The 22523-nt window shown below is 54.5% G+C and overlaps 8 protein-coding genes across 8 annotated transcripts; 2 read left to right on the top strand and 6 right to left on the bottom strand.

The window, feature by feature from the left end:
- Window positions 1-135: 135 nt before the first annotated feature.
- On the top strand, window positions 136-1726 carry B0H18DRAFT_1215027 (uncharacterized protein; the record flags this gene model as incomplete). Its single annotated transcript, XM_048036609.1, has 8 exons — window positions 136-163; window positions 223-257; window positions 317-418; window positions 1013-1153; window positions 1222-1237; window positions 1293-1341; window positions 1390-1421; window positions 1476-1726. Coding segments are annotated over 8 exons (635 nt in total), but the record flags the coding sequence as incomplete, so codon positions are not given.
- A 503-nt stretch (window positions 1727-2229) lies between these two features.
- Window positions 2230-3591, bottom strand: B0H18DRAFT_1124134 (uncharacterized protein; the record flags this gene model as incomplete). The annotated part of the gene is made up of 6 exons (XM_048034800.1): window positions 2230-2558; window positions 2623-2707; window positions 2765-2978; window positions 3034-3067; window positions 3131-3140; window positions 3193-3591. The coding sequence occupies 6 exons, from the start codon at window positions 3589-3591 to the stop codon at window positions 2230-2232; spliced, it is 1071 nt and encodes a 356-aa protein (XP_047887812.1).
- Window positions 3592-3865: 274 nt separating this feature from the next.
- Window positions 3866-6722, bottom strand: B0H18DRAFT_939149 (rhamnogalacturonase; the record flags this gene model as incomplete). The annotated part of the gene is made up of 11 exons (XM_048041852.1): window positions 3866-4161; window positions 4223-4524; window positions 4587-4779; window positions 4926-5004; window positions 5075-5105; window positions 5212-5314; window positions 5457-5520; window positions 5785-5849; window positions 6046-6157; window positions 6274-6357; window positions 6485-6722. 11 exons carry the CDS (start codon window positions 6720-6722, stop codon window positions 4098-4100), a joined length of 1335 nt encoding a protein of 444 aa, XP_047887811.1. The 3' UTR covers window positions 3866-4097.
- Window positions 6723-7985: 1263 nt separating this feature from the next.
- B0H18DRAFT_1124132 (uncharacterized protein) lies at window positions 7986-9639 on the bottom strand (the record flags this gene model as incomplete). The annotated part of the gene is made up of 11 exons (XM_048034799.1): window positions 7986-8292; window positions 8354-8397; window positions 8444-8492; window positions 8544-8559; window positions 8625-8760; window positions 8808-8826; window positions 8881-8969; window positions 9032-9253; window positions 9307-9473; window positions 9527-9561; window positions 9617-9639. 11 exons carry the CDS (start codon window positions 9637-9639, stop codon window positions 7986-7988), a joined length of 1107 nt encoding a protein of 368 aa, XP_047887810.1.
- A 1115-nt stretch (window positions 9640-10754) lies between these two features.
- Window positions 10755-11185, bottom strand: B0H18DRAFT_958773 (uncharacterized protein; the record flags this gene model as incomplete). The annotated part of the gene is made up of 3 exons (XM_048042728.1): window positions 10755-10983; window positions 11075-11106; window positions 11141-11185. The coding sequence occupies 3 exons, from the start codon at window positions 11183-11185 to the stop codon at window positions 10755-10757; spliced, it is 306 nt and encodes a 101-aa protein (XP_047887809.1).
- Window positions 11186-11274: 89 nt separating this feature from the next.
- On the bottom strand, window positions 11275-12217 carry B0H18DRAFT_884664 (uncharacterized protein; the record flags this gene model as incomplete). The annotated part of the gene is made up of 3 exons (XM_048041033.1): window positions 11275-11492; window positions 11670-11826; window positions 12002-12217. The coding sequence occupies 3 exons, from the start codon at window positions 12215-12217 to the stop codon at window positions 11275-11277; spliced, it is 591 nt and encodes a 196-aa protein (XP_047887808.1).
- A 3831-nt stretch (window positions 12218-16048) lies between these two features.
- Window positions 16049-18317, top strand: B0H18DRAFT_958771 (uncharacterized protein; the record flags this gene model as incomplete). The annotated part of the gene is made up of 7 exons (XM_048042727.1): window positions 16049-16172; window positions 16223-16343; window positions 16486-16513; window positions 16571-17657; window positions 17715-17949; window positions 17982-18073; window positions 18220-18317. The coding sequence occupies 7 exons, from the start codon at window positions 16049-16051 to the stop codon at window positions 18315-18317; spliced, it is 1785 nt and encodes a 594-aa protein (XP_047887807.1).
- Window positions 18318-20144: 1827 nt separating this feature from the next.
- B0H18DRAFT_1138485 (Alpha/Beta hydrolase protein) lies at window positions 20145-22096 on the bottom strand (the record flags this gene model as incomplete). Its single annotated transcript, XM_048035609.1, has 2 exons — window positions 21334-22096; window positions 20145-21283 (listed from the first exon to the last, which is right to left on the bottom strand). The coding sequence occupies exons 1-2, from the start codon at window positions 21800-21802 to the stop codon at window positions 20145-20147; spliced, it is 1608 nt and encodes a 535-aa protein (XP_047887806.1). The 5' UTR covers window positions 21803-22096.
- Window positions 22097-22523: the final 427 nt, after the last annotated feature.

The raw sequence follows: 22523 nt of genomic DNA, 5'->3' as shown, positions 1-22523 counted from the left end.
GACCGAGCTGTGGCCCACAGTGGCGATTGATCGCGCGCCTCCTCATTGCCTTCGGAGTCCACGTTGACCACATAGCGCTCGATGAAGCTTTTTAAAACTGATCTGCGGCAGTGCACTGTGCCACCTTCCTACGTCCAATGGCATCGACAACCATGGCGTCCAGGTACGTCTCCGATGTCGCCACGTCTCTGTTCGGCATCCATTGACTCCAGCTCGTTGTAGCGTCGTCTACAACCACTGTGTCCATGCGGGTTCCAGTCAATATTCATGCTATCTCGCTACCAGTTACAAAACCCTAACGCCGATTGCATCCCAGCGGCCCTATATCTCTATGAGCGAGTCCTGAGTATCGACCAGGAGATCAATCTGGTTTGGAAGCGTGGATCCAAGGGCCTCTTCGTGCCCGCTCTCTATGTCAGTATGCATATCTGTATGATGGTCTATCTCCTACTGGAGATCGTTCCGTGGGGTTCTGGAAAGGTGATGACACTCATTCAATAGAATCGGTTTCTGAGCTGATTGCCCATACAGAGGTTTGTCAGCAGCATTATGACACCGAGGCTTACGTTGCTAACTACAAACTAGTGGATACATCGCAGAAGTCATGCAAACTACCAGTATCTGTGCCCTCTATCTCATTTGGGGAGGTATGAAGCTCAGTTTTGTGCCTGAGATGTCGTCTCACTTCGTCTAGCCATATCGGCATTACGTGTGTATGCGATCAATGGGCGGAACAAGCGGACACCGTTGGCCACGATGGCCTTGTCACTTGTACCTGTAGCAACGAACATCGTACGTACCCACTCTGCTGTGTCAGCACAGAACTTCAGAACTTCAAATAGACGATTGGCTGCTAGGTCTCATCAGTTGCTACAAACATGTCAGACGCCACGTATTTCCGGTACGTGAATATTCGCTGTTGCCCATCTTCAGGATTCTCACGCAAAACTCAGTCGTACGCAGTTATAGCAGGGTCGTGCTCGCAACTACTGACCTCACGTGCACATTATAGTCGTGACTGTCTCCCGTGTCTGCGTCATCGCGGGGGACTCCCTCGTCCTATTGGAAACGTGGCGTAATACCTATGGCCTTAAGAAGTTGGCGCGTGGTCTCGCGATTAAGCCGTCTATTGCATCACTTCTTCTCAGAGATGGTGAGGTGTCTAACAACTTTTCCCTACTGCCTTGACTCAACCATCGCGTGAATCGCGCCGGTCCATAGGTACTACGTACTTCTGGTGCGTTTACTCTCGCTTCGCTACGTGTTGCCTAATCAATATAGTCAACCTGCAGTGTGCTACTTACAGTGAACATCGTCACAGCAGTGCTGAGCGCGATTAACGTGAGCACACTGACAATATAATATTCAGTTGACTCACAGTTCGGACAGCCTATACTGGAGATCGCCCACTTTTGTTTCGTGTGCGTTACAGAGATTCGTTGGCGCAGGCCGCCGAATTGACGATCGGCATCTAGGTTCAATACCATCCTGCTCTCTCGGTTCTTCTTGAATCTCCGAGAAGTCTCCTCCCCACCTGAGCTCAGCTCAATTTCGTCTACATTCTCTGATCTCCACTTCACCGATGCGTTGCACGCGCTAGGCGGATCTCTAGCTGAGCATATGGACTGTCCGGAAGACGTACTGGACCATACTGGCGAGTCCATTGTTGATGCTGACGAGGAGCACGCTACTTCGCCAAGTTCATGATATTATGCGAGAAAAACACTGTCGTCACTTTATCATATGTCGTCTATCTAATGCGTATGTCCCACTGTAGTCTGTGGTACCGATACTGGAGATGTTGTACCTTCTCATAATTATCTACAAGATTTGAAAGCTCGGCATCGATAAGTGTACGTCAACAGAACTTGGTTTCTCTTGTCATGGTGGGGTCCGTCTACTGGGCTTGAAGTTTGTCAACACGATCCCGCTGATCGAGGCTTGACGAAAGGGATGCCCGTTCTATCATCTCCGCCGGATACTCTCCAGGTTGAAGGTTTGGCTCATAGCCGTATGCGGGGCGACGGGGAAACAAGGTGCGCATAGTATCTCCACTGAGGATTGTTCAATTCGCATTGATGACGGCGTCTGCGGCGGATGCACAAGGGCAGTTTGGGTGCGGGGCAAGTATGTCAGATAGTCCAGACATAGTTGACAGGGCCACCCAGTTTGATGCGATGAGACGCCGACCTGAGGAGAGGGCCATGACGATGCGAGGTGCTTACAGAATCAAACGCCGTACATGTTCCTCGAATTCTCCCTCGCTACGCGCATCACCCTCTCCGCATCCCACGACTCTGCTCTCCCCGCCTCCACCTCCACCCCCGTCCCCGCCTCGTTTGCGACTCCGGTGACGAACTCCGCCGTCCACGGGATCATCGCGCTGTGGCTCAGCGGCAGACGGCCCTTCACGCCCTTGAGCGCGGTGTCGTATAAGTTTGACGGTACCATGAAAGGCGCGTCTGTCTCGAGGAGAATGCGCAGAGAAGACGATGGCGAGGAGGTGAGATGGCGGATGACGTTGGCGGTGTTGAGGTTCGAAGAGTAAGTGATGACGCCTACGGGTGTGCATTGTGATACACCTTGTAAGTAGGTAGATGGAATGAGAGGAACGAGACATACCTGTGATGCCGATGTATAGATTGGGGAAGTGCCCCAGCATTCGCGCAGCCCACTCCGGCGAGTCCGTATAGCAGTGTATATGGATCTATCCACATGGAAACGTCAACTGATAGCGCGTACTTGACGGATTTACCACACGCACCTTATGGTCCTTCGGCACCTCTTCCTTCATTATCCTCTCCGTGTCCTCCTCCGCCTCGCGCGTGTGGATGGTGAGCGGCTTACCGAGACGTACAGCATGCCGGAGCTGGCGGGTGAAGACTTGCTGCTGGAGTTCACGGGGAGAGTTATCGTAATGGTAATCTAGGCCTATTTCGCCCCAGCCGACGCAGCGTGGATGGGCCATCGCTTCTAGGCTGCAGAAGCGTCGTGATAAGTAGAAGTGAGAAGCGCAGAACATAACAAGCGTACATATCATTCTCTACTTCCTCCGAGTAGAGCTTCGCTTCGTGTCTGGAGGATGCATAATGAGTCTATATGCGCCGGTGTAGCCGCAGTCGACACGTACGGATGGACACCTAGTTGCCACCATCAGCGATGCACATCGAGAGCTAGCCGGCGGAAACTCACAGCCCCGCACGGGAGCACCGCAACGAGTGCCGGGCGATAGGCACGGAACTGATACGCACCCATAACGAACCAATACTCCATACCCGCCCACTGGCTCTTCCTCCCTTCCTCCGTCAGCGCAGAGTCCGCGAGCTCCCTCCACGCCTGCTTCAGCACCGGCGCCTCGCACCATACGTCCACAATCGCCTCCACGCCTCGCCCGTCATACATCCCCCGCACGAAGTCGAAGACGGTCTCATAGCGCCCGGACGGATACTTGCTGCGATAGGCACCGAAGGTCGAGTGCAGGTGCGTATGCGTATCAACGATTGGTGTGATTATGCCCTCTGGGATGGAGGAGAGACGCGGAAGGTGTAGGTGCTGCTCGTCAGGTACGGAGGACTTCTTGTTCTTGCCCATGGTGGTCTTACGCGGTCGCGCGTGTGGTTGTGGGAGTGGTTGTGGGAGTGACTCAGTGTTACACCAGTGGAACGCTGCGTACTGACGAGTCTGCGAGGACCTTCGTAGGTTGTGCTGCACGAGCCTCAGCGCAGAATGGAGCATAAAAGCCGATAACTATGTGAAGCTTGACTCAGACGAGACCAAGTCAGCGAGACTTGTCGACGTCGCTTCTGGTCACAACCGTGGAGGAGGAGCCGAGTCCCACGCGATGTTTCGCCAAAATAGGAAACTGTTGAATTAGAATCATTCTTCAATTTCGTGGTACTACACTGGTAGGTTCGACACAAACGGAGGGTCTTGGTATGAGACTAAATTTCGTGGCAGATGCGAAGCCGGAACCAATCCATCCAACAACTGCTACATAGCACATGAGGCATATAAGAGTAAAGAGGCCATCAAAATTCCGCGAGAGTGATGATCAGGGGCCCGCATTCGTCGACACAGCCACAGCTCCCTGGTAGAACCTACTTATTCTTCATGAGCGGTGAGATCTGCGCGCGACCGGGGTAGAATGTCGTCGGTATAGTCCTATACATGCAATGACACCACACGCTCAGCCACTGACTCGACAATGTACGAAGACACTCACGGCGTCGGGATGAGCGTCGTGCTCCCAAAGCCTGCCGTCAAGTCGCCCGCCATCGTCGTTGGCGTCGAGTACCCGCTCGGCTGCGTATAACTCGTCGTCTCCACCGCGTAGCTCGTGTGGCTACTTCCCGACTTGAGGCAGGCGCCGCTTCCGAACGCACTCTCGCATTTCATCGTCGCCTCGTCGGTGAGCGACCACATGTACACGTCCGTCAGCGTGATGTCGTAGCACGGCGCCTCGTCTGCGCATATGATCTGGATAGGGGAGCGTTCGACTCCGTCGGCGACGTTGCCGTCCCAGCTCTACAAGGTTGTGGAGAGCAGTAAACACAGCGACAGGGCGAGAGAAAGATCGTGGGACGCACTTGGAACGTGATGTTCTCCAGCGTCACTCCCAGGCCGTCCAGTGGGCTGATGCTTGCCCAGTATTCGTTGATATTCAGCCCATACGCGGTGTCCCGCGAGATGAAGTTCTCGAACACGACGTTCGATACCGTGCCGGAGCCGCCATTGCCCTTAATCATGTACGCCTGATTCCCGCCGACAGTGTAGACGTAGCTGCACGTTCAAGATAAGTGGTCGTGTCGAGGTACGGCGATGACTCAGAAAGACAGGAGAAGAGGCAATCGAGAGCGAACGAGACTAAGTTGGAATGTCACGAATAGTACGTAGAAGCGGCGAGATGCGTCGACAGCGGGACTCACCGATAGATAATGTTCGTGATGGAGGTATTCACTGCCGAGAGGCTGCCCATGGCGCTTCCGCCGCTCTGATTACACCAAACTGAATTCACACACATCGCAGGGAGATTCAGCGGTGCATTCCGTCATGCGGAGAGCCTGAAGCGACGCACTTTGCTCTACGAGAATGTTCGACGCGGGGCTCTGATCAGATACAGAGCAGCAAGGGAGAAAAATGTCATAATGAGCAAGAAGGAGAGTGTATGCGGGCACAACACCAATAGGTCGCATACAAGAAGGGTAGACACACCTTGACGGTGACGCACTCATCGCGGTTTGTCACTTCCACGTCATGAATCCAGTAGTTGTCGCCCCAGACATCAACGCCGTCAGACCCGCCAATATCTGCGCCGCTACATAGGTGATGGTGTGACCATATGTTGAAACGAAGTGCAGGGGTCGGAGAGAGGAAGGATCCGAAGCAAACAGATCAGTCAAGCTCGTCACGCGTAGGAACCCCGACGCCGGGTCCTAGAGGAAGAGGATAACACGGACCGGATGGCGAGGTTGTACACTTCTCCACTGCTTCCCTCCTGTATCACGAGATGGAACTCGGGTGCTACGGATTGGGCCAAGAGTCAGTGCGTGGTGGCGAGCGAGAGTACTAAGAAGAGTGGCTGCGTCACGGTCACACCGCGAGCTTGTAAAGCCTGTGTAAAGCGCCCACCTGGCGCCCACAGCCCAGGTGATCGATCTTCGTTTCCCAGATCTCACCATGATCGGTGTTACCGGCTATCTCACTTTAGACCTCGATCGCCGGTCAAAATGAGGAGCCCGAAAGCCGGAAATAGCGGAGGCAAGAATAGACAGAGCCGAGACTCACAGTCGACAAGGATGAGGTCGTGCAGCGACCAGTACGTCGAGGTCACCATGCGAATGAGACGCAGCCTAAGTCGTGTTACTTATCATCAGTGAGTCACTTTCCCGGGACACAAGACGAAGGACGCAGCGCGCAATCAATACCTGGAAGAGCCAACGAATTCCCGCCACAAGGATGACGAGAAAGCTCTCAGTCCATCGCCAATATGCGCACGCGGGGAGCACCACAAGCTTCCAAAGCAGAATCGATTGAGACGGGACTCACCCGTCATTCCGGCACTCGTATCCCAAGCGCTGAATACCTCCTGCGGAGTTGGCAGAGTAAAACTCGAAGTCCTCAGCGTTCTCAATGGCGATCATGTTCCCAGTCGTCGTGGCTGAAGCATCGTGGGGGGACGTCGTTTCATACGTTCAAAGTACGAACGTGAGACAGATCGCCGGGAAGTTATGTCGAAGAAGGTAACACATGAGTGAGCAGAACCTGTAGACGTACATGCGCGTGTGATGAGACCGTCGAGCCGGAAGGCCCACTTGGTCCCTCCGCTGAGCATGACCCATGTCTGTATGTCATAGTCGCCTTTTACGATGTGCCCAGGGAAAAGATTAACGTCAGTTTTGCCCAGGAAGAATACGAGCCAGATTAGATCACGTATATTGCCCGTAGGGAAGGAAGAAAGAACCAAAGCCATGAACGGAAGACACACCGGAAGGAACATAGAGAGTCGAAGCACTCGAGTTGGTCAGCACGCAGTCATCAAAGGCACTCTGTATGGCCGGCCCGATGTCGCTGGACCCGATGGAGCCACCATAGTCGAGAACGTTGCACAGGTTCGACTTCTCGCTCAGAGACGTCTTGGGGCCCACGGAGCCGGACAGCTGAGCGCGGGCGCCGAGCGCACAGGCGAGCGAGAGCGCGAGGCGGACGAAGGCGAGGGCAGGCATAGACGTGTTGCACGTTAGCAGCGCAAGACCCCGTTCCGATGTGAGCGGAGACCTTACCAGAGGAAATGACTGGGCGAATCTTTGATGGGTTATATACGGCCACACTCCTATAAGGTGCGCGTCCGGCGGGTGAATCTTGTGCGAGGGAAGGACGGCAGGTTCCCTCCGCTCGCATGAGTGAGAAACGCATGTGCGACCAGCCATTGTCAGGGTGCGTCCCCGCGCGGACCGAGCAATCAAGATTTCTGACCTATGAGTTTCTGCAGAGCGGTGGTGGAATGGGCGGTGATAAGACGGCGGAAACACGCTGATCGCGGGCGTGACGCGCGACAGCATGGTGCCTCTGGCCTCCTGCCCTCCTTCAATACAGTATGGTACACGCCGCGGGCCGCGGATGACGGGCTGGAGACAGGGAAGGCGGAGCTACCACATGGGAGTATTGTACGGAGAGACGTACCACAGTTCTGGATAGTTTCTGCCATCCAGGCTGATGGCAAGTCATGGTCCGCCGTGGATGCATGTCACACCGGGCTACCATAATCCTGGAGAGGCGCTTAGCGTTGTGTTGCGAACGAACCCTACAGACAAATGGGTAGCAAGGCAGACCGAGAACTCAGCGCGATGCATTGCGACTACGCAGCACGGGATTGCTCAAGGCCCGGGCCCATGTCAAATCTCTCTGTGGGCCCGAAGCACGAAGCACTCCCGGTCATGGTAACAATGGACGGACAATGCCTGCTGATACGCACCAGATGACGGACAAGGGCCGGCCGGCTTGCAGGGCCCGTGCATCCGGAGGACCAAGGTTGATTCACACGAGTATAACTTTCGAAGACGACCTCCGCCCGCAAATAGAAGTCACATGAGCAATTGGACGCGTTCAGAGGTAGTGATCATGACGTACAGGTGAAAGACATACTGACATGTAAGACAAGACCTCTATTCACATCCTCGTGCAACAGGGGGTAGCAGTCAAGCCATACACCGATTGCGACTACGAGCCGTGAAGGCCTCGAAGTAGCGTTGTCAGACAAAGACGTGAAGTACTTACTTGGAAGCATCATGCCGGATTCTCACATTCGTCAATATTGAAGAATGTCATGCACAGAACAACAGAACACGCATCACCAGATCGATCTGCGTCAAACATTCTCGGGAGGCATTATAAAGCAAACAGTGACATAACGGGTCGTAAGATCTTGAACAAGCGGCCACAACACACATACCTGTGCTACAGGCCATCATCAAACTGCGAACTGTGCCCTAGGCGCTGCTTCCTCCCACGGCCGTAACCAAGCTAAGCTCGATATCGGAATTTGCACCATCGACGATAAGTTCGGCCGAATGGTCTCCATAGCTGGTTCCGTCATCGTGATCGAAAGTGTATGAATCGGACCCATCAGCGGCAAAGGTAAGCCCGTCATCTAGCGAGTTGCCTAGGGGGCCGATATATCGTGAGAAGCGCAAATCGGAACGCTCTGTGTCCTGCGTTTCGAGCGTCACCGTCTCGGACCCAAGAGCCACTTCGCGCAAGTTGAGGAAGAGCCGCGAAAGGAGGATCGTAGTAAGGCTAGAGAACATGTGATCACTCGGTGTCATGTTGTGAATGATATGTGAGGTGGGACACGCACACGAGGACGAGGACGGCGACTTCTGAGTCGTCGCTGAAGGAGATCTAGACGGTGGCTCAGACACAGCATGTACAGAGAAGTTTGACATACACTTTGAATGTACGACGTCAAGACGATGATGTTCGCTACGAGGAGCGTGCTGAGGGAGATGCTTTCAATCACGGCGCGAGACATTCAGCGGGAATCTCACCAGAAGTAGATCGTGCCTAAAGGACACACACGTCAGACCTGCATGATGCCTCAAAGCCGCATTATCGCGTCATTGACGCACCGTCTCTCAGTAAAAGGCTCGTGAGCGAGATGTTGATATTCATCTGCCGCGCGAGCTTTTTCGTGCCCCCATTGATCCGCCACGTTGCGAAGAGGACGAGAGCGTCCGCAACCGTGGAACTCGCTCGCGTGACGATCTCGACTTTTTTCAATTTGACGAATCGTCAGAACTCCCAACACTGACCACGCGTAAAGGCTCACGTCTGCAGTAGTCCTTCAGTGTCCGTCTCTAACAAGGGAAACGAAGGCGTACTTACGTTTCTTGAGTGTTCACCGGGGTATTGGAGAAGTATACGCATTCATCGGTGGGCGGCAAACTCATGCGCACGAGACTTGTCGCGTTATACTGTGGTTCGGACGTCAATCTATCAGCGCCATGCATATGACACATTCGTTGGGAACACATACGATGTTGATCGCCACAGGCACGAGCGAGAGTAACATTATGATCGACGGAAGTGGGAGCCTAAGTCCATTGATCGCATAAACGCGCAGTGCGGAAGCGGCTGTAGTCCGCGTGAGCATCATCGCACGCTGGATCGTAATGTCCTGGACGAGACTCGTACCACCCCAGGCGAGATACAGGGCACATATAGCGATGTCGACGACAATGTTCAAGATGGCAGAAGTCTGATACGACTCAGTAGTGGACGTGAACAAGTGTGAGAGCAGTATTTACGTACCTTGCACGGGATGTCACTTGGGACGCATACAGTGATGAGGAGGTACACCGCTGTACACACATGCATGATCCCGTATATCACGGGTATGACGATCCCAGTGTTCTTGCGACGCCATATCAGATTTACCTCCTGCTGTGAGGTGAGAATCTTGTCGTAGAAGTACAGAGCTGAGGGCAGTTCGGATTAAGAGCACAGCCTGTCATGAGAGTATGAATCCTACCAGTTGCAGCGATGGAAATACGGCTGTCGAAGATACTAGCGACACAAGCAACATCAGATACAGCGATCATACGATTGATGCTCAACTTACAGAATCTTTACCGCCTCAGACATGACGAGGAAGCAAGACAAGAGAGGAGCGGGGCACTAATCCAGCGATCAAAGGCAGCCGGTTCCTCCTAAGTAGTTGCAGCTTTCGACTGGATTCTCCCTACTCGAGAAGACGTAAGTACGGTTCGTGGTTTGTTCGTGGCTGGGAAGATTGCGGTCGATCACATGCAATTTCGACATGCTGAAACGCCTCCCGAAGTGCCAGACGCAACTTGCGAATGTCCGCTCGCCATGCCATCAATTGATTGATTGTCGGTTCTGGCTAGCTGTAGCGCCGAAGTTGCCCAATGATTCGGGCAAGAGTCGGGCTCCTCGAGCACGCGCGAGGGCGCACTGGAAGGGCGCAGATCAATCCGGGCGGTGTTATACGTCACACACCAGGGGGCAAACATGCAGTAGAGGTGCGATGTGATCAACGATAGGCTGAAACGAATACTTACAATGTGAATGGGTGCACAGCACAGCTGGGACGTGTCTTGACTCACTTGGATAAGTGACTGACTGCTCCGGACGGAACGAGCGCATGGCTGATGCATCACTAATAACGCTCAGCAAGGAGACATCCGATGTGAGTACGAGGTTCGATTGTGCCGTTCACTCACTAAACGCCGAGCGACGGGACGCATCGCTATCGAGTCGCAAGCAATGGCAATCCGGCTCTGCTACGCGCAGCATCCAGCCACCTTGGCTCCGCCGGGCAAGAGTGATTTCTTCAAGCTCCAGATCTGGACAATGATTCCAGGTGACAAGACTTGCAGTTTACTGCGTACATATGCAGGTATGCGGGAAGCGACTTCCGACGCGAAGGTCGCTTGACAGAAACCTTTTGCAGGAGGTGTACCGCACCCGGTAATTTCCGGGCGTGTACACAAATGGCTGATTACGTCACTGAGGACGGTACACTCACCAGCAGACTGGATTGCCAATTTCTGGGAGTTCTCAATACATATTATTCACCTGTTCTGCTAACCTTGTGGAACGCGCCGTGGTCGTAGGACGTACGGAAACGGTGTCTCACTACATATGTAATCGAGGTCCTAGCCTGAATCTGTAAGGCCAGCCTGAGGCCCGTCATCGTCCACCCGCCATACGAGTCCGCCACAAGACTCCCAAGAGCTCTATGCGGAATAAGACTGATCGTCTTCGCTTGCTACAGTATCCGCGACTTCATCCACAGCTGCACCCCAAACATCTGGGCTCTCGTCGCCGAGCGAGTTGCCCAGAGGCCCGAGAATGCGAGAGAACTCGATGTCGGACATGTCGGATATTGAGCTCGACATGACTTGGGGTCCAAGGGCTACCTCCCTCAGATTGAGCAGCAATCGGGACAGGCAGATTGCCATGATTCTATAGGCCTATCAAATCAACGTCAAAGATGCCCACACCGAAGATCTGACTCATACATCCGAGATGATAAGAATATTGTTATCCGGCGTACCGGAACCCTACAAAGACGAACATATGGGAAGGCTGTCGTAGGATGATCGGAATCCAAAAAACGTACCATTTTGATATACCATATGGTGGACGCAATATGGGAAGCAAACATGGCACTGTAAAGCTCTCAGCTCATTGAACTTCCTATGGCTCTATGGGCTAAGGACAGTACCAGAAGTGAAGTGTACCTATCGCGAGCGTTTAGTAGTCAACGTAACAATTGATGCCCGACGTATACATACCATCTCTAAGTAGAAGCACACTAATCGATATCTTGACGTCGGCGACCTGGGCAAGCTTCCGCACACCACCTGTGATACGCCAAGTAACCAGTAGAACGAGAGCATCAGCGGCGACGAGACCGATCCGAGTAGCAATCTGCCCTGCGAATGCTGTTGAGGCAACGCCATGCAGCGCACCTGGGAAATGTACCTACAGCTGTGGTGTGTCGTTATATAAGCATCAGACGGCCCAGTCACTGGGAAAATGGACGCACAAAATTGATATCTTGTATCGGACACATTCGCTGTACTGTGTATGCCAGACTATCCTTAGTCTCTAGCAAGTGTCCACGTCCTGATATGCGCAACGAAAACTTACGATGTTCACGGCAATGGGCACAAACCAAAGTCCCATGATGATCGAGGGCACAGTGTAGTGTTTGCCATTGATCGCATAAATGCGCGCTGCAGAAATCACTGACAATGTGATGGCTGAGAAGGCCAAGCACATGGTAACAAGAGCATCCCGCACCTCCACGCACGGCGTAGATTATGTACACATTTATGGCCGCGATCCAACACATAGCAATGTAACTGTTGTGTTGCACATTCACGTCAGCTCGACAGAATCTTGATAAGTTACAACCACATACACCTGTCGAGGAGTTTGTCACATTAGATTAAGCCGCGAATTAAGGGCAGCTTACCTCAGGAGGAAGCCCACTGGGAAGAGTCGCGATGTCTAGAATGAAGTCCAGGATCATGGATGCATGCAAGGTTACGTAGAACGTAGGCACAGCAATTCCGATCCTTTCGCGCCGCCATATGAGGTCCACTTCTTGCCCAAACGTCAGAACGCGGTCGTAGAAATAGAGCGCTGACGATGACTGCGCGTCAGTCTCTATTGAAGACGTAACATGCATAGATTTTTGCGCACCTGCGGCTGCAATGAGGAGTCGACCGGAGACAGTCCTTACGAGCCAGAACACAATATGAATATGAAGGGATACGAAGGAGAAGCAAGAGATACTGACCAGAAGTATGCCATCTCGATGTTTTCCGAAGACATCGTTATACTTCAATTGCTTGGTCTCTCAAGTGATAAGAAGCTATGGGAGATAGAGAGAATGGATGCCGTATCTCAGCTTTACCTCCCTTTATAGCTAACACAAACTCTGTTCTGTTGCAGTGCACACTAGAATGTCACCGAGATCCTTGAAAACGAAGCGCACCACATGCACCTCAATTCTTGACACGAGTGCTTGAACCAAAAAGGCAGAGGAACCCGGGCCCGATGCAAGTCGCAGAAGCCATTCATATGCGCCCGTAGACTCAGAAATGAAGAGGCGAGTGACCAATGCTACCCGCCGTCATGCTTGCAAGTGTGGTGCACGTGCAGAAACTGCACGGCACTGCCGCGTAAAATCCGTGTCGTATCAAATGCAAGATGTCATACATCTAGATGATCGAACGAAGAGTGAGCGCCTTAGTTCTTGAAATAGAGACAAAAGATTTCAGAGAACGTGCAGGGAATGAGAATTCGCAGCTTCCCGTCGAGCGTATGACACGTGTGGTATGAGCTTCTCGCTTCTAATGGTTGCGAGATGGCCCGCCGACCATTGGCTGCCTACGGCATCGCATGAATGACGACCAAATGAACTTACAAAATTACCGCCTCGTACCGTCAATGTTGTACACGTTTGCAGTATTGCCCTGCGGATAAGATGTACCGTCTTCGATGCACTTGGACACGCTTCACATAGCGCAACGTCGATCGTCAAAAATACGACGATCAACACCACCTTCGCTCGTTCATCGGCCACCGGCAAGGACACTTGAAGCATAGAAGCATTCCCGCCTCGTGGGTCTACATGCTCTCCGACACGGCAACGAGCATCGGCAAGCTTCAATGATCACAGGGAATCTAGAAGAATTCCGCTGTCGCAGGCGTATGGTCATGGTAAGCCAGATAGGAGAAACCGAAACAAGGCTACCCGCTACGCCTGATCCTCGGACAAAGGATCCGGTTCAGCGCACGCAGTGACTCACCCCCTCGAACGCTCTAGGAGGTCTCGAGTGTCGTCGCCGGCTTCATCAAAGACCCCGTCTTCTGCGGCATGTAGGAAAGTGGGCCATCGTCCACTAAGTTTCCCAGCGGTCTAGAGGGCGGATCAGCCATATCCGACTGTGTAGCTATGGAAGGATGAGACTGGTAAGACTTCCTGGCGAGGAGGTTAGTGCATACTTACCGTCCCGGAGCAAGAGCATTTCGATGGACACGTCGACGACATTCATCCCCGCGGCGGCGCAAGTGTCTGAATGCCGCCCCAGACATGGTATGTTGCCAGCATGAACACCGCGCCAGCTACAATGGAGCCGGTGCGCGCGATGATATCCACCGCCGGTGCTGAATGTCAGTCAGTGATACCTGGGGCGCCATCTACTCACATCTGTAAAGATGCGGCCTAGTACACATCCACACATGCGAATGTAGCTACTAGACGGCCGTACATGTTCTGGAGCTTGATTGACATGGTCGACGTGAATGCGCAGCTATCTGGCGGTTCCATATGCGTGACTTCGAGCGCAGTGATGTCATGCTGCCAAATGAGACGCGTCAGCACGGTCGCAACGCATACACAGAGCAATCAAATAGCTTACGATGTTGACCGCCATGTGTACGAGAGGACAACAGCACAATAGTGGCAAAGATATACCCCTTACCTTGGATGGCATGCACGGAGATACAGGCTGAGCTGCGCCAGCGTACCTCACAAAATCGGCTACAGGATACGCGAGCTGTAGTAGCATATATGACATTGTGAAGAAATGCATTGACGTGTAGAGCAAGAATACAGCGAAGACAATCTTCTCCATTCGCCACATTAAGCCAAGATAGTGTCCCATGGTCAAGTTCGAAACAACTCACCGACTGAAGCAAGGAGGAAGCGGTCGTAGACAATGCTGCGGAGACCGTCAACGACGGCTCACAGGATAGAAGAAAGTCCGTACCTTCAAGAACCCATCAAAAGAGTCAACCTAAGCTCATAGGGGCCGAGGGCTCGGGACCGGGGAGGTTCGACGACCAGAGGACCGACCATATGCGGCCTAGGAAGCCAACAGAGAAGACCGTACATCGAAGCATCCCAAGGCCCGGCCAGTTGAATTCGTGTCAATGCTGAGAGCGCATATACAAACGGTACATCAAAGTACCATCCTTGATTGGGAGATCGTCCTCAATGAATCGAACCATGGCATGTTGGTGTCGCAGGGATTAAAGGTTGGCGCGGAGTCATCTCAATTTCCAAAGTAAACCCGGTTAGTGAACGCACGTAGCACTCATTGGAAGTCGAGAGCGATGGACAAGACTCGTCACCATCTACAGAATCGGCGACGAGCCTGAGCCTGGACGAGAGCGTCGGATCCTGGTCGAGGTTGTAGGCAGGCACACCGTGCATACATGGTATGTCGTCCGAGTCTTACTGGCGGAAACCGAGAGCGGCAGCGTGTACGACGCGCTCACAGAGTGCACCGTGCGCAAGTTCGTCGTCAAAACAGTAAAATCGTATTGCATGAGAGCATGAGAGGACCTAGTGAGGCGAGGATTGGGCGACTGTCGAGACTCAAGAGGGCAGGCGCTGCAGCTCCTCTCGACGCGGCCCTGTCGAACACGTGATCCGTACATACCGCTGGCCGACGCCATGGTTCCTCCTCCCCTCCTCCTCTCCTCTCTCTTTACAAGCTTATTGCAATTACTTTGCGTTGTCGTCTTTGTGGGTCATGCGTCGCCTAGCAAGTAAGGAGGAAGATCGGTGGTGTAATCACCGGCCATCAAGCTCAACCTTAGCTGCTCCGAGTTCACTGCTGCTCTCGAGTGTTAGTTAGGCCGCAGATCGACTCCAAGTCCGCATTCCACTCAAGTGTATCACCGTCTGTCTTCGCATTTGGGACTTATTAGTCGGCGACTTGACTCCACTACGCGTGAAAGCTGAATCGCAGCTGGATCTGCGGCGACACGCAATGGTCTACTAGCCAACTGGTCGCCGCTGGAAGAAGACTCGGCGTCGCGGAAGGCAGGGGAGCGGTTCTGCAATCGCTAGCCGGTCAGGATGAGATGAATGAGACACAGGCATGCGTGGCTAGGTAAGTTGTCTGCCTCTCTGCATGACTCGAGCTGAGTTACACCACCATCTCAAGCACCATCTCCGTCTCCGCCTCCAGACTTTGTGGCAAGCATGCTTCCATGCCAGACGCACCGATCGACTGAGCTACACGCGCTGTGCCCATGCACCTATCATCTTGAAGGTGGGTAACTAGTCCTCGTCGTCCACGGCATCCGATCACATCGTGTACGCCTGCCAGCTCCCTACATGCGACCTTCTCCTCCCCTCATCTCCAACAACCTTTTCGGAATGTCCGCATGCTATCCCTCTAGGTGTCACAGCGTCCCCGACTACGAGTAGTGCCCTTAGGAAGCCCCACCGTCTCCGGCAGGTCTCGCGAGGCCGGCGCGATCCACGCGTTCGTGCAGATGGCGCATGCGGAGAGCTGACCCGCGAGGCCCTCGCGGTGTACTCCGAAGTCAAGCTTCAAGCTCCAAGAACGGCATCGTCGCCAACGAATACCGGGAAGTGGGCGTGCGGACTGAGTAGTGCGGTGAACCGAGGCCGTAGACACCGTGAGCCTTGACGATATTGTGCCGGAAAATGGTACGCCGAACGAGTTCACACCTTGACAAATCATAGTCAACATTCATGATTCTTCCCAGAGAAGTACTCTCCTACGCACGCACTAGCGTCATACGTCCCAAGCGAGCTATCATCGCCGCTCCTGTCCGCAGCCCTAACGTCGCTCTTGCATCATGGCAACCCGTTCGAGGTACGTGTGATGCCCTTCTTACTGTGTCGCGCCTGGACTGTAGTTCACAGGCTATCCGACGAGCTCTCCCGCTTACTATACGGAGGGGACACCAATTGCACAAGCACTGCATACGTCGGTGCACCACGCGTGTGACCTGTTAAATGCAGCACGAGCCACCGCTGACCCAAGGTTCGCGAGCGACCTATTAAACTCTATGACAGAGCCTTGCGGCCCCCTCGAGGCACCTTGGCTACCTGAGCGCGAGCTGGCCATATTGCTCCTCTACCCTCCCCTCAAGCTGTGTGTCGCATACTACATACGTCGACTGCAGCGGGATGTCGTCTGGGACCAGAACTCACGTCAGTCCATCTTTCGTGATTCATCGACGTGCGAGATCAACTGATACATTCGCCTAGCTCTTCGCGTCTTCCTCCAAGGACGCATGGCGTCGACGGTGGGACGAATTGAGCGACACCGATCGTTGTAGTCAAGACGACTCCAATGACAACGAATGGAATGCCACCGATCACAGTAGTCAAGACGAGTCCGATGAGAACGGATGGAGCGACACCAATCGTAGTAGTCAGGACGAATTCGAAGGAAACGGATGGAGCGAATGGCATGAAGATGCATGGGATAACGACGTCCTCTTTCTCGACATCTTGCCACCAGACCTCGCTGCTCGTATCCCACTGGAGATCCTCGAAGCCATCGTCGATGCGATGGATCAGCCCACGCTAGCTGTTGCGGCGCTGGTCTGCACAGCGTGGTACCCCCGAGCCATGTATAACCTGTACTCCGTCGTCGAGATCCGCAACCGCGCGAGCTTCGACATGCTATTCAAGCAGTCCCGCACGTCTCCACGAGTCATGCACTCTCTCGCATCCACCCGTATGCTCGTCGCGTCCGAATCGGATCCGAAGCCCACGCATACCAAGAACCCATCCGCACAAGAAAGGGGGAAGACTCGTGGCTTCCTTCAATCGCTGCCGCTTGCTTTCGGCCATATAGTGCCAGGTGTGCAGGTCCTGCGGCTTGAGGGGCCGCTGCGATCCATGCCGTTTGCGTCCAAGTTCTTCCTCGCCCTCTCGCAGTTCAAGACCCTCAGATCGTTGTACCTGACCCGTTGCACCCTTGACAACGTCTCACAGCTGCGTCGTATCGTCTACTCGTTTCCCCGCCTCAAGGAACTCGTTATCGACGGCAATAACTTCACTCGGCTGGGTTCTGCCAACTCTGTGGGAGCCATTATAAACCATCCGCAGTCCGACTTGCAATTGCAGCGTCTCGAAGTTGATTTAGTTCGGGGCGCGATGCAATCTAGGATGATCATGGACTGGATCGTGGACTCAGGGATCTGTACCTCGCTCGAGGAGATGACTGTCCAGTGCGGAGGGGGATTTTCACCGAGTATTTCATCACAGAGTATTGAGCCGGCCAACAGGCTTCTCGTCGCTGCCGGAGCACGCTTGACTCGATACACCGAACGTGGCAAAACTTCATGTAAGAAGTCACTGTACTTCTTGCTCAAAACGTCGACACCGACCTGACACAATGCAGACCCTCACGGCAATCTTGAGCAGAATACCGCCTTGCGACGCTTGGACATCACGCTCTCCGGCGTTATCATGGGAGGTCTGTTGCTCGATGACTGGTCCAAAGCAGCGGACGAGTTGCACGGCGTCCTCTCTACAGTGCATAGCTACCAGCTTGAGCACATCGGGTTCACCATCTGGGTCATGCTCGACGATGATGCCAAAATTGTCGTGAAACCGATTTGCGGGCCCTGCACGAGGTGATGGACCGATCCTGCTTCGACACGGTCAGGTTTGCTGGAGTGACGATGCAGTTGTACGGCTCGAAGATCGGGGCCAAGACGGACATGGATGTCACCGCCGGGAGGATCGAGGATGTAGTTGGTAAGTGGCTACGGCCGTGGTCTGCTCGGGGTATTGTTAGTGTATCCTGGATGGTGGCTTGAATGCAGCGGAGCGTATAAGGTGAGCGAGCCCTCCTGTGTTCAGAGGTAGACGAGGCAGGGCTGAGTACGATTCTTTGTGTGCAGACGTTTTTCGGCATCGCCTTCCTAGCCCGCTGAAGGCGGATCATCTGATCCGAGGTGACGAGGACGTGGGGAGGCTCTCAACCACATTGACGAAGTGAACGTCGAGGTGAGAATCACTTCTATCAGGAATTGTCTACCTCGAAGTGCGGATATGCAAACCTTGGTCTGTGGAGCCCTATGCCGTGACGGCAATACATCGAGTGTCTGGATTGACTCATGGTCGCTGCCATGACTCAGATGCGTTGCGCTTGAACAATGACCGAATGTACAATACATCGATGATTTGCGTTTGAGGGTATTGACTCGGATATGTAACGGTATCGGACTTTCCATCGCCACAGTCCAATGAGTGGGACATAGCAGAGGCCGTAGACATCGTGCTTCTTGGCGGTCAATTGAGAGGGCGTGGGTTCTGATAACACAGGGGGGGCCGTCAGGTCGAGGATACGTTAATACATAGTCTGCATCAAGTCCGAGTCTGCGTCAAGTCCGGCGGTGAACTGAGCACTTTCAATCCCTTGCACGTGGCATCGCCGCCCATGTAATAAATGCGTCAACAGTACTTAGTATCTATGCACTGGGATACGATGACCGGCGTGGCGGATATGACGGTCACGTGTGAAGCGAGGCGTACCAGCAGCCCGCCTCATTATTACTGAGTGAGCTTGGATGGTCAGTTGCAAGAGAGCGAGAGGGGAATGATTGGCGGTGTGGGGCGCAGCCCGCAGGGCTGCCCGACTCGAAGAGTGTGCCTGGACCTGAGGGGCAACGGGTGAGCCGCAATACCCAATATGAAGACGTCGAGTACGGCGGCGCGTTGCGGCGAAGCCGTTACCCCCAGTCCAGAAGCCGACGAGCCTCGTCGTACATGCTCTGTGAGCCAGTGTCCAACACTGATGACGCCAATGACCCGTATTGCTGATCAACCGGTTCGCAGAGTCCCGCCGGATGGGCGCCGCGAAGCAAACATCGCTCCGCTGACCCTAGGAGGAGCAGTGCCGTGTCGTGCTCATCGAACCCGGTGTGTCCAGCCTGACTCGTGTGCAGTGGATGACACGAGTTCGTTACGCTCGTGCCGACACGAGCCAGTGCCAGTGTAAGTGTGCTGCTGCTGCATGCTCCTGACTCGTGTGCAGTGAATGACACGAGCGTGTTATGCTCGTGCCGACACGAGCCAGTGTAAGCGTGCTGCGTCCAGCCCGACCCGTGTGTGACACTCGCTGGCTATGAGCTCGTGCTGACACGAGCCGGTGTAAGCATACTGCGTCCAGCCTGACCCGGTGTGACACTCGCTGGCTATGAGCTCGTGCTGACGCGAGCCAGTGTAAGCCTGCTGCGTCCAGCCTGACTCGTGTGTGACACTCGCTGGCTATGAGCTCGTGCTGACACGAGCCAGTGAAGCATACTGCGTCCAGTGTAAGCATGTTGCCTCCAGCCTGACTCGCGTGTGCATGACACGAGCTAGCGATGCTCGTGCCGACGCGAGCCAGTGTAAGCGTGTTGCGTGCAGCATGAAAGAAACTCAGCGGGTTGGTCCCGCCCGGCGACCAGTGAGCGAGAGCGCTGGTGACGGAGCACTGGGCGGCGGTCGAAGGACTCGGAGTCGGACAGTCCACAATGGCAACCGCTGCTCGCTCAGCTGGATGCTCATGTCGGACGAGCTTGCGAGACAGAGACTACGACTCTGTGTTGACCATCCTCCACGCATTTGTGAGTGGTACAATCATTTGGTCGTTGCTCACATAATCCGGCTCTTCGTCGCCATCGGGATTGATGAGCGAAGGTTGTACCATAGTCCCCTTCCTGTAAGCTACAAGTGGTGTAGTCTTAGTGGAAGAAAACGAGAGCTATTCGAAGGGCGTAGCAGCCGCGGAGCCTTCGAGAGCGGTCGTCCGAGTGGGCGCGCAGAGGAGAGCGATGCACGCCTAAATCTCCTCCTGCATGCGTAGACTCACTTCTACGCGACGCTCGTGCCTCGCTTCGCTTAGAATACCAAACAACGCGTCTTGCGCGGAATGCAAGCAGAGTTGACAACCTACACTCATACCCAACTCGGGCAAACAATATGGAGCCCATCCTCCTCCTCCTCCTCCTCCGTCACGTTCGCCAGATTGGCTGGAGTCTGGGCGATATGACCGCCATTGGGGCTCGGAGAAACCGCGCCAAACGACCCCTTGCTTGTTTCTTATGGTGCCACGTGGTGACGCTGCGTCTCTGTCGCAGCAACTTGAATATGCACCACGTCGTACAATTCGAGGCGTGTACACCCAATCGACACGGTATGTGCTGCTCAAATGAGCTATAGATAAGCTCTGAGTCCATGCACCTATCATCTTGAAGGTAAGCACCTTGTCCTCGTCGTCCCACGGCGTCCCGATCACGTCGTGCGACACGTCCGTCAGCTCCTTATAGGTGACATTCTCCTCTCCCACATCTCCGACCAGCCTATCCCGGAACGTTCGCATTGCGTCCCTCTGTGTCTCTGCTTCCCCACGCACGAGTAGTGTCCTCAGGAAGCCCACGAACAGGTCTTCCGTCTGCGGCAGGTCGCGCGAGGCCGGCGCAATCCACGCGTTCCTACGGATCGCATCTGCGCGGAGTTTACCCGCCAGACCTCTCGCGGTGTACTCCGAAGCTAAGAATGGCATCGACATGTCCATCGCTTGGTTCTCCCACCAGGATGAACCGTACAAGTCGTGCGTGAGCGCCCACTCGATCGTGGGTGAGATGAGCAGCAGGGCGCCGGGCACGGGGAGCTCAGGTAAATTGCTTATAATGAGGTAGCGTAGGAGCGCGACAGCGAGGTGCCCGCCCGCGGAGTCGCCGCTGACGATGACGTTCTCCGCGCGGAACCCCGCGGTATGCAGGAGGTAGTGGTAGGCTGCGAGTGCGTCGAGGAGGGCGGCGGGGAACGGGTTCTTGGTCGGGAAAGGGTGAGAGGAGACGAGGCGGTAGGCGGGAGAGATGATACGTGATATGCGGGAGCAATGCTTGAGCAGGCCGCTGCAGACGGGCGGGACAGCCATGCCGCTGGGTTTGGGGGTTTCCATGCAGTATCCGCCCCCTACGTCTAGTATGAGTTCACTTCCACTCTAAGCGATCTTCTCGACTGACCGTGGAAGTTCAGATAGACTAGCTCATCGTCCTTCGCCTCGTGGGTCCCTGTTCCTTGCACGTCCGCAGACTTGTACCAGTATTCGAACGTCCGCTTCGCCTTCACACCGTTCAGCTCCGCGATCTCCTTCACCTCGCCCATGATGAACCTATCTTCGACCGGCGGGAGTGCGACCAACCCGTTCTCCTCGTCCTTCGCTGTCGGCATCACGTCCTCCGGCTCCTGCTCCGCGGAGAAGCCAACCATGACCAGTGGCGCGATGCCTACGCGCATGAGCGGTACCATGAACGCTCGCTTCATGGACCACGTCCGTCGGGGGCGCAGCGCGGGTATCACAGCGGCGACGACGTAGTCTAAGTACGGGAGGCGGACGCACAGGGCGGAGAGTGCATAGCAGACGAGGTAGACGGTCTTCAGTGGCTGTCGATGATAGCGGAAGAAGGACTCCGGTCCCGGTCGACCTTCCATTGTTCTGCGATGCGAGTGGGGCGCGCACTTTTATGGGCTTGAGATAGCAGGCAAATAGCAGGTCGTGAGGACGATAGATCGTACTAACGCACTGCTACTCAACGCGTGTATGCATGGGTATGAAACTAGTACACCCGACGCGTCGGGCCTACTACGGCGCCGCGCGCGGGGTTCCTGTACGCTTGGCTGAAGATCTACACAGTCGAATAAGTACTGATCCCGACTCGCGTGCTGCAAGAGACCACTGCTCTGGAGATGTAATCGACGATCCGCGTGGTGTCCTCTAGATCTGTGTAGCTAAACTTTGGCTAAACTATCCTGGTAATTCGATGGCGGTGAACGCTCGTCGCTGACGTATTCGTACCGATCGGACCCGGGCAAGCGCTAACGACTTGCCCAGCACCGCGACGTTGTCCTACGAGCGATGTAAGTATACTGCACAGGTAAGTGTGCCAACGTATCTGGAATGCACCGTGCTGAACGAAATATATTCCGTTGTATCTACAGAGGTCGTCGTTGACGACAATGGCTCTCACTGTGCCATTACATCCCGGTTCATAAGCGTTCCGAAGCAAGTCCCACTGGCACACAGACAAGGGAGCACCGCCAGACAATAATGCGGCCGCCAGCGGCCGCCTCTACGTCAGGCCTTTGCGTTGGTACGATTTCGTTCTCCATCACGCGTCGGTTCGAGCCAGTCACCGTGACTGGCGCGAGTTCC

Source organism: Fomitopsis serialis, assembly GCF_022376445.1.
Source record: "Fomitopsis serialis strain Sig1Antser10 chromosome Unknown B0H18scaffold_115, whole genome shotgun sequence".
In the NCBI taxonomy this organism is placed as follows: Eukaryota; Fungi; Basidiomycota; class Agaricomycetes; order Polyporales; family Fomitopsidaceae; genus Fomitopsis; species Fomitopsis serialis.
The sequence above is the reverse complement of the archived record's forward strand: the minus strand, read 5'-3'. Positions and strand labels throughout refer to the sequence as shown.